This window comes from Rhinolophus ferrumequinum, chromosome 4 (assembly GCF_004115265.2).
Source record: "Rhinolophus ferrumequinum isolate MPI-CBG mRhiFer1 chromosome 4, mRhiFer1_v1.p, whole genome shotgun sequence".
In the NCBI taxonomy this organism is placed as follows: Eukaryota; Metazoa; Chordata; class Mammalia; order Chiroptera; family Rhinolophidae; genus Rhinolophus; species Rhinolophus ferrumequinum.
This window is the reverse complement of record NC_046287.1, coordinates 51,923,923-51,935,912: the sequence shown is the minus strand read 5'-3', so window position 1 is coordinate 51,935,912 and position 11,990 is coordinate 51,923,923. Positions and strand designations below refer to the sequence as shown.

Sequence of the window (11,990 nt, the reverse complement as noted above, 5' to 3'; positions counted from 1 at the left end):
TCTTGGCGTCATGGCCTCACAGCCCCTCCCTCTCCCCCACCCTTGTGGCGACTGCGTCTGCGCTTGGAGCAGCTGGCGGAATCCGTCCTTTGGACTCCGGCTTCAGATTTGGTGGCGGTGCCTGAGGCTTCGCGTCAGGTAGGAGATTTGTGGTGCAGGAGGGGCCTCGGAGTCCACGGGGCGAGCCAGAGGTGAAGCCTGGGCAGGCGGAAAGTGGGCCAGGGTGGCCAAAGCAGGAGAGGACCATCTCGCGTCTTCTCAGTCCTGCAAATGCTTATGGTCGGCCTTAAAACTTCATGTATATAAGTATTATTTCTAAACAGAAAGCCCTTCAGGTCTTCCGCCCCCTTGATCCTCAGTGAGGGGTACGGACCGCGCTGCGTTAGAAACCAGGTCTTTGGTTCAGGCTCTTGAACCAGACCCCCACTCCTGGGACGTGGGGCAAGGGAACTAGAATTTCTCCCGCGTTTGTCTCTCAAGAACCGTGTTGGTGGTTGCTTTAATTGCGTACGTTTTGATTCCGAATGCCACACCCCCACCAAATGGGGACCCTCGGGCTCAGAGAAGTAACAGGGTTTGCCCAGTGCCAAGGATTCCTCTGCGATCCGTTGAAGATTTTTTTGGGGGGCGGGGGGGTGGAGGCAGAGGAGAGGTGTGGACCATTCCATTGATTTTGCAGGTACGAGTGTGTACCGGTGGAACTGGAAGAAGAGACTTGGAACGAATTACCTTATTTCTCTTCTTACACTTAATCTTTCATTAACTGCTTGGTTCTCACTGGCTTCTGGCTTTTTTTTTTTTTAAACCATTAATTTCTTTCAGCTGAAATTTTCCCCAGATGTCACAAAGTGCGGTTGAAGGTAGGCTACTGTAAACCCTTTGTCTCATAGGAAACACGTCATCTTGTCCAGGGTTGCACAAAGTAAACTTCAATTGTACCAGTCACTTTCTCACCAATAAAATAACGTTGAATCATCTCCCATATTCACAGTCTTGCTGGTGTGTTTTGTTGTGTCACTTCAGGACACAGCTGAAGATGTAGACAGCAGCTGAATGGATGATGAGCCATTATTGTGTACTAATAACTTGTATTCATTCTTTGAAAGCTTTGCTTATGGTTATCAAAAAGTGAAGTGTCCCTCTCCCTTCTTATCTGCTTAATACTTTGTAATATATTTTAAATGTTGCTTGGATCAACAGCATTATAGTACCAAAATTGATTAAAGATTTACTAAAAGCACCTTATGTAAATTATCTGTTGTGATTCTCATATGAATTGCTATAGTTATTAACCCCATTTGACATTTAAGGAAACTGAATCTTAGAGAAATTAACTTGTTGCCCCATATTGCACAGCAATTGTTACAGAGTCCACAGTTGAACTCAGATTTATTGGACTCCAGAGCCTGAGCCCTAACTACAAACCTCCTTGTTTTATTTTTTCACAAATTGAAAACATCAGCTAAAAAAACCCTTAGAATCCAGAAAATCAAATTACGAAGCATGTAAAGAGCAGTGGAAATCCTAATATTTGCCTTTGATACAATTTTAATAATTTTCAAATGTTTAAGTCATTTTAGATTAATTTTGGAATCCTTGTTATTTATCTAGCAGCCTTAGGTTGTATGCGTATCCACACCCATCGCTACAGTTCAACATTAGTACAAAATTTTTTGCCTGGGACTTAAGGGAAACTTTGAGACCATATAGACTCTATAGGTAGGTTGGAAACTGTATACCAAAACTTGAACATTTAAAGAAGTATCCCTTCACATCATTTTACATACATTATATATAAATTATAAATATAGCATTATATGCTATAATGTACTTGCTTGAGGGAACATGTTTTGAGAGGTAGGACAGTGAACATACATAACCAGGTGGTGCAGTCAGTTATGCAAATGAGACACAGTGAGGGGAAGCAGTTACTATATTCACAGATAAAAATCTCAGGAATGTTGCCTCATGGGGCTTATCTCTTGGTCTAACTGGCTCAGTAGAAGGTGTGTTTTCTTTGTCAGGAATTAGACTGAAAAGTGTGGCTTTTTTCCCTGTAGACCACCAAATGGCTGTTGAGAACCTTTCCCAGTGCAGCCACAGCTGCTGAATGTTTTTAACCAAATTAAATACCACCAGCCGTGTGTGTGTGTGTGTGTGTGTGTGTGTGTGTGTGTCTGTCTGTCTGTTTGTCTGTCTGTCTCTGTGTGTCTGTCTGTGTCTCTGTCTCCTGGCCTTTCCTAGTATGCTTTCCCAGGAACTCAACTCTAGATATTTAGCATTTCATTCAACAAATAAGCTTGTGTCTCCCCAGGTATTGGTGGCACAATTCTAGAGACTGACAGTTTAGTGAACGTGGTATAGTAATTACCCATTCCTTTTCTTGTCCTAGATATTAGATAATGTTGCCTTGTCCTGATCGTGTGTGTTATTATTTTTGTTGCTGGGTGGGGAATTTTTGGTCTCTGCATTACTGTAGATTCCCCCGCACCCAGCCCACTGTGAAACTGCTTTGGGCTCTCTGGGCTGCATGGGATGTACCAGGAGGTGTCTGAAACCACAGGATAAAAACAGTTTATATTCTTGAAGCACACATTTTTACTTGAAGTCTCCTTTTGAAAAATTAGCGTATTTTAGTGTTACATAGTTTAAAGCATATTAAAATAGTTCTGATACCTTATAGATTGTAATAGAACTTGCATGAATATTTAAAACTGCAAAGAAATTTCACACTTGTGGTGACTGCTTTAGGAAATATTCTAGACCCTAACCCAGCAAGGTAGCCTTTATCTCCTCTCTTTTGTCAACTGATGGTCGTTGGTGTCAATTGAGCACCAACAGAAATCCCCTATTTGGGGTGCTGTGAAGAAGAAAACTTCAGTGCAAACAGGTCAATTGTGATACAGCATGACTGAGAACAGCATCGCTGTGGAACAGCTCCATGGTGTTGCAGCTCAGTTATGAAGTAGTATGGCCCTTCTCTGCTTAGAGTGCTCTGCTCTGGCCCAGTGAGACATCTTTGGTGATTCATCTTCGGTGTTTTAGCTCTTGCCCAGGAATGCAGTCTTCAGTCTTTGGGGGAAAGGGAAAGTGCACTCCCAGAAGAGAGCTGGCTTAGGTAGGCAGAAGTCCCTACCCCTGATCTCTGATCCATCTATCCTCATGCAAATGACTCCAAATCCTCACAGTTTGATTGGTCCAAAAGGCACTGTCCTTACTGTCAGACTGGAGCTGCTCTGATTGGTTCGTGAACATGCTAATGGGGATTTAGCTGCATAGCTCCTATTGGATGGGGAAAGGCTCAGTCCTGTTGGTTGAAATGCAATTCCAGGAATTCCTTTAAAGAGAAGGACTGGCTGAGATGTCAGGAACACGGTGTAGGCAGGTAATTTAGTGTTGGAGGCAGGCAGTTCAGTGCAGGAGGCAGGCAGTTCACTGCAGGCATCACAGTTAATTGCAGTTTGTGTGAGAGACCCCTGTGCAGAAATAGCTGCTAGGCTGTTTTTTAAATTTGAGCCCAGTTAGCCACCAGGAGCCTTTCTTATCAGGTATCTTTCTCAGAGCCCACACTAGAAGGTACTTCAGTGAAAAGCTCTGTCTCATGACATTTTGCTGTTTTTATTTTTGTTAAAGCACTTAGCATTTTATAATCAGTTCCCATTGTATGCCTTTTTCTTTACAGGATGTATGCATTCATTCGTAAGGCAGAAGAAACATACTGTATTTGCTCATAGCACAGTGCCTGGTTCATTTGTAGTCAGTGAATGGAGGTCATGGTGGGGGTAACTAGCATGGGGATATCAACAACAAAAGCATACCAATGAATTTAAATTTAGAAAACTGTAAGTAACTATGATAAAATACAGTTAAAAGAGATAGGTCAAGTGAGGATTTTGTGAGGTGGATATTTTGAGTTGGATTTTGAATTCCAGAGTGATTTGGCATAGATAGCTAGCAGTGAAGAAGTGAAAGTAAAACATAGATGTAGGCTTTGTTTGTCTAAAAGAAGAAGGTACCTTTTTACTTTCCTTTTTTCTTTTTTTTTTTTTTTTTTTTTTTTTGTTAAGGATCTTAGTTTTGTAGGGGTTCAAACTTCCTATAAAGCCAAATGTCAATTCAGTGAGTTTTGTTGAACACATCTGTTTTAAGAAGTTTGTTTCTAATGCTAAGTCTGACAAAGAGGAAAAAAAGAGGAGAAATATAAGGCCAGGTCTCACCTCAGAAGCCCGGAAATACAGTGAATTGAGCCTTATTTGTTAGGCTTTTTGTTGTTATCATTATTAGCCATCATCTTTTGCATTCTGTGCTAAATAAATGGAATAAATAATTTCAGTAGAGATTGCAATGTAGGGAGAAAGAATTGAATTATTAATTTTACTGTTGTAAACACAGAGAATGGGACTAGTGATACTTTTGATAAAAAATACTAAATAGAATGGAGGTAAACTAATTATCATTAAATGTAGAGATTGAAAAGAGACATTATTCATAGCATTTATAGCATCGATCTATTTTCATTTAGCAAACATTGTGAACTAGGCATTTTCTGTAAGGTCTTGACATTAAATATTTAGTTGAATTTTATCTTTTACTTAAAGTTGCTCTCTTTTTGTTTTATTAGTTAAACCAGAAGATTCACCATCGCTTCTATGGCTGCCTCACAAACTTCGCAAACTGTTGCATCTCACGTTCCTTTTGCAGATTTATGTTCAACTTTAGAACGAATACAGAGAAGTAAAGGACGTGCAGACAAAATCAGACACTTCAGGGAATTTTTAGATTCTTGGAGAAGATTTCACAGTGCCCTCCATAAGAATGAAAAAGATGTCACAGACTCTTTTTATCCAGCAATGAGACTTATTCTTCCTCAGCTAGAAAGAGAGAGAATGGCTTATGGAATCAAAGAAACTATGCTTGCCAAGCTTTATATTGAATTGCTCAATTTACCTAGAGAAGGAAAAGATGCTCTTAAACTTTTAAATTATAGAACACCTACTGGAACTCGTGGAGATGCTGGAGACTTTGCAATGATTGCATACTTTGTATTGAAACCAAGATGTTTACAGAAAGGAAGTTTAACCATACAGCAAGTAAATGACATTTTAGACTCGATTGCCAGCAATAATTCTGCCAAAAGAAAGGACTCAGTAAAGAAGAGTCTTCTTCAGCTTATAACTCAGAGTTCAGCACTTGAACAGAAGTGGCTTATACGCATGATTGTAAAGGACTTAAAGCTTGGTTTTAGTCACCAAATTATATTTTCTGTTTTTCATAATGATGCTACTGAGTTGCATAATGTCACCACAGACCTGGAAAAAGTCTGCAGGCAACTGCATGACCCTTCAGTAGGACTCACTGATATTTCTATCACTTTATTCTCTCCCTTTAAACCAATGCTTGCTGCAATAGCAGATATTGAGCGAATTGAGAAGGACATGAAAAATCAGAGTTTCTACATCGAAACCAAGCTAGATGGCGAGCGTATGCAAATGCACAAAGATGGGGATGTGTACGAATACTTCTCCCGAAACGGATATAAATATACAGAACAGTTTGGTGCCTTTCCACAAGAAGGTTCTCTTACACCATTCATTCATAAGGCATTCAAAACAGATATACAAGTCTGTATCCTTGATGGTGAGATGATGGCCTATAATCCTAATACACAAACTTTTATGCAGAAGGGGAACAAGTTTGATATTAAAAGAATGGTAGAAGATTCTGATCTGCAAACTTGTTATTGTGTTTTCGATGTGTTGATGGTCAATAATAAAAAACTAGGACGTGAGACCCTGAGAACGAGGTATGAAATTCTTAGTAATATTTTTACACCAATACAAGGTAGAATAGAAATAGTGCAAAAAACACAAGCTCATACTAAGAACGAAGTAATTGATGCTCTGAATGAAGCAATAGATAACAGAGAAGAGGGAATCATGGTTAAACATCCTCTATCCATTTATAAGCCAGACAAAAGAGGTGAAGGATGGTTAAAAATTAAACCAGAGTATGTAGATGGACTGATGGATGAATTGGACATCATAATTGTCGGGGGCTATTGGGGTAAAGGTTCTCGGGGTGGAATGATGTCTCATTTTTTGTGTGCTGTAGCAGAGAAACCCCCTTCTAGTGAAAAACCTTCAGTGTTTCATACTCTGTGTCGTGTTGGCTCGGGTTACACCATGAAAGAACTGTATGATCTGGGTTTAAAATTGGCCAAATATTGGAAGCCTTTTCATAAAAAAGCTCCACCAAGTAGCATTTTATGTGGAACAGAAAAGCCAGAAGTGTACATTGAACCTTGTAAATCTGTCATTGTTCAGATTAAAGCATCAGAGATTGTCCCCAGTGAAATGTATAGAACTGGCTGCACTTTGCGTTTTCCACGAATTGAAAAGATAAGAGAAGACAAAGAGTGGCATGAATGCATGACTCTCGATGACTTAGAACAACTTCGAGGGAAAGCATCTGGAAAGCTTGCATCTAAACACCTTTATGTAGGTGGTGAGGATGAACCACAAGAAAAAAAGCGGAAAGCTGCCCCAAAGATTAAGAAAGTTATTGGAATTATCGAGCACTTAAAAGCACCTAACCTCTCTAACGTAAACAAAGTTTCCAATACATTTGAAGATGTGGAGTTTTGTGTTATGAATGGAATAGACAGCCATCCGAAGCCTGATCTGGAGAACAGAATTGCAGAACTTGGTGGTTACATAGTACAAAATCCCGGCCCAGACACATACTGTGTTATTGCAGGGTCTGAGAACATCAGAGTGAAAAATATAATTTCATCCAATAAACATGATGTTGTTAAGCCTGAGTGGCTGTTAGAGTGTTTTAAGACCAAAAGCTGTGTGCCATGGCAGCCTCGCTTTATGATTCACATGTGCCCATCAACAAAACAACATTTTGCTCGTGAATATGATTGTTACGGCGATAGTTATTTTGTTGACACAGATTTGAACCAACTGAAGGAAGTGTTTTCAGGAATTAAAAATGCTGATGAACAGACTCCTGAAGAAATGGCTCCTGTGATTGCTGATTTAGAACATCGATATTCCTGGGACAACTCTCCTCTCAGTATGTTTCGACACCACACCATTTATTTGGACTTGTATACTGTTATTAATGACTTGAGTACCAAAATCGAGGGAACACGATTAGCTATCACAGCCTTAGAGCTTCGATTTCATGGAGCAAAAGTGGTTTCTTGTTTAACTGAGGGAGTGTCTCATGTAATCATTGGGGAGGATCATAGTCGTGTTGTAGATTTTAAAGCTTTTCGAAGAACTCTTAAGAGAAAGTTTAAAATTCTGCAAGAAGGTTGGGTAACTGATTCAATAGACAAATGTGTATTACAGGAGGAATGTCAATATTTGCTTTAAAACCAGCTTTTCCAGTGAGGAAAGCCTCTGACGTGGCTGACTTCTTGCAATAATAGTAATGATAAAATACTAAACTACATTTTATGTTTATCTCTTAAAATCTGCTTAAACAGTATTGGTCGATATAGGAAAACAATAATTTTAACTTTTGAGATAGAAAAGACAATGACCCAAAGCCAAGAAAGAAGACATTCTTTTAGCAGTGTAGTATTTGATGATTTTTGTAATTAAGATGAAATAAACAGTTTAAAGAGAAGGTGTTATATGATATCCCTATAGAAATCTAGAATTTGGACTCAAATATTAATAAAATACATGTATAAGCTTTTAAAGTCATAGTATTGACCCAAACAGGATTTTCTAAAATCAAATCAAAATTTTAATAAGTTTTTATCTAATAAAAGCATTGTAAGAAAAAAGAATTGTTACAATTTGACTTGTAAAAATAGGTCTTTTAAATGGAAGACAAATTCTTTTCAATATGAAATGTAAACAAGTTTATTTTTTACGGTTAAGGTCAAGCTCATGAATAAGACCTTGTTAATAATGTCATTAGCTAAATTAGGGGAAGTGGAATAAGACTTAATGGTATAAATACTTAAAATTAGATCAGTTTGATTAAAAAAACAAAAAAAAAATGTTGAGATTTTAAAGGTACTTGGCCCACATTTAACTTTTTTCTAAAGAGAGTGTTTTTATGTGAATTTGTACTCTAGAATAAGTGATGTCCACAGAGTAATTTTTCTAGATATAATCCACTGAATAGTTGTCAAATGGCATGTGTGTTATAACTTTCATTATAGAGAAGTAAATTGCTTTGACTTTTAATATGACTTATTTATTCTAAGGTTATTTAAAGTCAGTGTGTATAGTATATATTGTGTTTGGATTTATATACTGAATTTTGGAATGCAGCCTATACATTTTGAAAAATATGCTTTCATGACACCATTGAAATACTTGGAATTTGGTACTTTGGAAATTGTATGTAGGTTAGTTGTAAGTAATCAGAAATGTTATCCAAACAGTGGGAAAAATTAATGTAATTTTGTTATTTTTCTTAATTTAAATAAAATGTTTAATAATACTTTTGAAATAATTTCATATGGGATTTTTTAAAAAATAATAATAGTTATTTCAATCAGCTGTCAATACAATGGTATCAATATAATTTTTGATTAATTCAAATCAGGTTCTTACTTAAGGTCATTTGTGTATTTTTATAATGTCTTTTGAGAAAAATTACAAAATACATTTAAATGTAGTGGCGAAAAACAGTGCATAATTTTACCACCAAAGAGAATAACATTTACTCTTTTAGGTTATCAATGGTAAGGAAAATGTAAAGTACAAAACACACTTACATTACAGTGTAACAAATAAGTATAAAACAAACTGAAATGCTTTATTTGATTAGCTTTTGTCACTTAATGAATTGTGAGACTATATACAGGCCACTAAAATATACCTACATCATTCTTAATTGCTGCACAATACTCCATTGAATGTACTGTAGTGTATCCAGCTAGCCCGTTGTTTGACTTTTAGGTTGTTTCATCATGCCACCTCCCCCTACCTTCTCTTTCCCTACTGAGCATTTGTAATAAACCTTTTCCATAGTCTGTGTACACTATTCCTATTCATTTCTTATACATTCCTAGAAATGGAATTATTCAAAGTTACGTATTTTCCAGTGACTTAATATGCATTGCAAAATCATGGCAAAAATGCCTCTAGATTTTTCTCATCTCTAAATGTTGGAGAGGTCAGTTTCTTTGTAGTGGACCTATTCTCTGTTTTTATTCACTCCATAGATAGTCTCATCCTGTCCCATGGCTTTAAATATGCTGATAATTCCCACTATTTTTTAGCCCTGATATCTTTGATGAATTCCAGTTCATCTCCATATGAAGTCTGAAGAGCCTCTTAAATTTAAGTGTCTAACCATAACCATTCTTTTAAAAATTCATATTATTAAAAGCATTAATATTGATTTTTATAGAAGAATTTTAAATGCGAAAGAGAGAATCGTATAATAAGCCTGCATGTTCACGTCACTCAGTCTCAACAATTATCAATGATAAGTCTTTTTGCATATTTACCGACATTGGATTATTTTGAAGTAATCTTACATAATTTCATCTACAAATATTACCTATAGAACTCTTGATGTCTCAAACAAACTTATGGTCCAGTATTCCTCTCCTCATTAAATGGTGCATTCTGTTCACCCAGCTGCTCTAGCCACAAACCATAGAGTCCTTGATTCCATCTGTTCTCATACGTCTAGTACATAGTAAATCTTGTTGGATACAGCTTCTGAATACATTCAGAATATGACCTCTCACCACTCTTACCAATAACCATGGTTTCCATTCCTATTACTCATGGGACTAGAGCCTCTTAACAGGTCTTGCTCTTTGTTCTCATACTTCACTACTGTCTGTTCTCCACAACAAAATTTTTACTTTTAAAGCTACAACTCATGTTATTCTCCTAGTCAAAATCACATCTGCATCATTCATAACTTCCAAAGTCTTTAACATGGACTGTTGGACATGATCCCACATCATCTGTTAGCTCTCTAACTTCATTTCCTACCAGTGACCTCTCCCCCCCTTGCTCACCATACTGTAGTCAAACTGGTCTGCTTATTTTTCCTTTGAACCTTGTTCAGGTCTTTGGTCATACTTTCCTTCACCCCCATCCCCACTTTATTTTCTACTATTCGAATATAAACTCTGAAACAAAGACATTTGCGATGTTTTGTTCACTGTTGTAATATTTATAAAATAAAAATCCTTTAAAGAAGACTGAAAAACGTATTCTGCTTTTACTCTCTGAGGCCATGATTTCTTGCAAGAAAGCAGGATGAGATATTAACTGTTCAAGAACTCCACCGACCTTTTCTGCATCCCTATGACTTACAACTGTCCTGAAAGAGTTCATTCATTTCTTTAGGATGATGGTATCTTGTTGGAAAGTCAGGTGTCTAGAGTAGCTGCTTTATACACGTGTGCTTTGCCTGAAATTGAGATAACAAGGTTGTTTTGGACCTTTGAAATCTTCACTTTGGGGAGATAGGTTGAGTTCAGCATTAAAACAGCTAATATGGAATTCTTTCAGCACTAGAGCTATTATGTAAACAACTGCTACCATTCACCTTCAAACAATGTATAACACCCGTAAATTCTTACTCTGATAATCCTTTGGGTAAAAAACTGAATAAGGCAGTCTGTACTCAAAGAACTCACAGTATACTGGAAGAAAGATAATTGGAATAGAAAAGATGTGTTAGCTTAGTTAAGGGAATAATGGATTGCCCCAAAAGCCATATGGTAGAGAAAAAAAAAGAGTAAAAGCTTTAGAATCAAGTCACCCTGGCTCTCAATCCCAGTTCTAACTGATTATCGGTATTATTCTGAGCAAATCACAACCTCTTGGAACTTTAGTTTCTAAACTTTCAAATGGAAACAACACCTATGTCACTCAGGATGTTTGAGGACAGAATGACAGCACCCAGAATACGGGAAGAGCTCTCTAGCTTTTATCTGCTGCTTTTACCTAGGCCTCTCCCCTGGGGTTAATAAGTGAGTGGATTCTGGAAAGATAATGTAGAATTTCTTCAGTCATAGTAGTATGGAGGGTGTTTCCTGGCAGAGGGGAGATTATAAATGAAGACATGGAAAGCACAAAAGTGTGAGGGGATACAATAATTCAGATTTAGTTGTGTGTGTGAGAGGTAAATAGGTTAGGATAGACTTTAAAAGATCTTAAATGCCACCCTGCAAAATATGCGTTTTATCTGGTGCTCAAGAAATGTGCATTGAAGAATTTTAAGCAAGATATTTTAGGCTCCTGTCTAAGGCTAATTTCTGGATTCCTCATGTCTTAGTTCAAGGTAATACAATACAACAAAAATACTATTGACAGGGTGGCTTAAATGACATTTATTACAGTTCTGGAGGCTGGAAGTCCAAGATCAGGGTGCCAGCAAGGTTGGGTTCTGGTCAGGGCCCTCTTCCTGGTTTACAGAGGGCTGCTTTCTTGCTATATCTTCATGTGGTGGAGAGAGACTGAGCTGTGGTCTCTTCATCTTACAAGAGCACTACTCACTTCATGGAGGCCCCACCCTCATTACCTCACCTAAGCCATATTACCTCTGAAAGACCTCACCTCCAAATATCATCACACTGAGGATTAGCGCTTCATCATTTGTAGTCCAGTGCTCACAAACATTCAGTCCATAGCATCCCCTGCCCCCGGCTTTTCTAAGTTGAAACATCCACAAATATAAGTGTCTCGTAAGCTGTAGGCGCTGTTTCAATTTTGGGGGTAAACAGCAATAACCAAAATGGGCAAAAATCCCTGCCTTCGTTCATTTTACATTTTACTGGGTAAGAGGGAAAGGAGAATAATCAATGATTCCTTTTCTCTCTGTTTTCCTGATTTTCCCTCCTTAGACGCTGTCTCTCTCAACACTTAAACAAGCCTATGTTCTCTTGCTAATTTTATTTTTCACACCGCATTTTTAAAGAATTGTCTAAAGTGCTAGTTTCGTTTCCTGGCTTTTCACTCTTAAAATTGCATATATAATTTTCTTAA

At 37.6% G+C, this 11,990-nt stretch overlaps 1 protein-coding gene across 1 annotated transcript; it reads left to right on the top strand.

Annotated features, from left to right (window-relative positions):
• The first annotated feature begins 14 nt into the window (after positions 1-14).
• LIG4 (DNA ligase 4) lies at positions 15-8,475 on the top strand. The gene is made up of 2 exons (XM_033104961.1): positions 15-138; positions 4,622-8,475. The coding sequence occupies exon 2, from the start codon at positions 4,650-4,652 to the stop codon at positions 7,383-7,385; it is 2,736 nt and encodes a 911-aa protein (XP_032960852.1). The 5' UTR covers positions 15-138; positions 4,622-4,649; the 3' UTR covers positions 7,386-8,475.
• The last annotated feature ends 3,515 nt before the right edge of the window (positions 8,476-11,990 follow it).

Coding starts and splice junctions, on each gene's coding strand:
- LIG4 (XM_033104961.1), top strand. CDS start 4,650: ATGGCTGCCTCACAAACTTCGCAAACTGTTGCATCTCACGTTCCTTTT.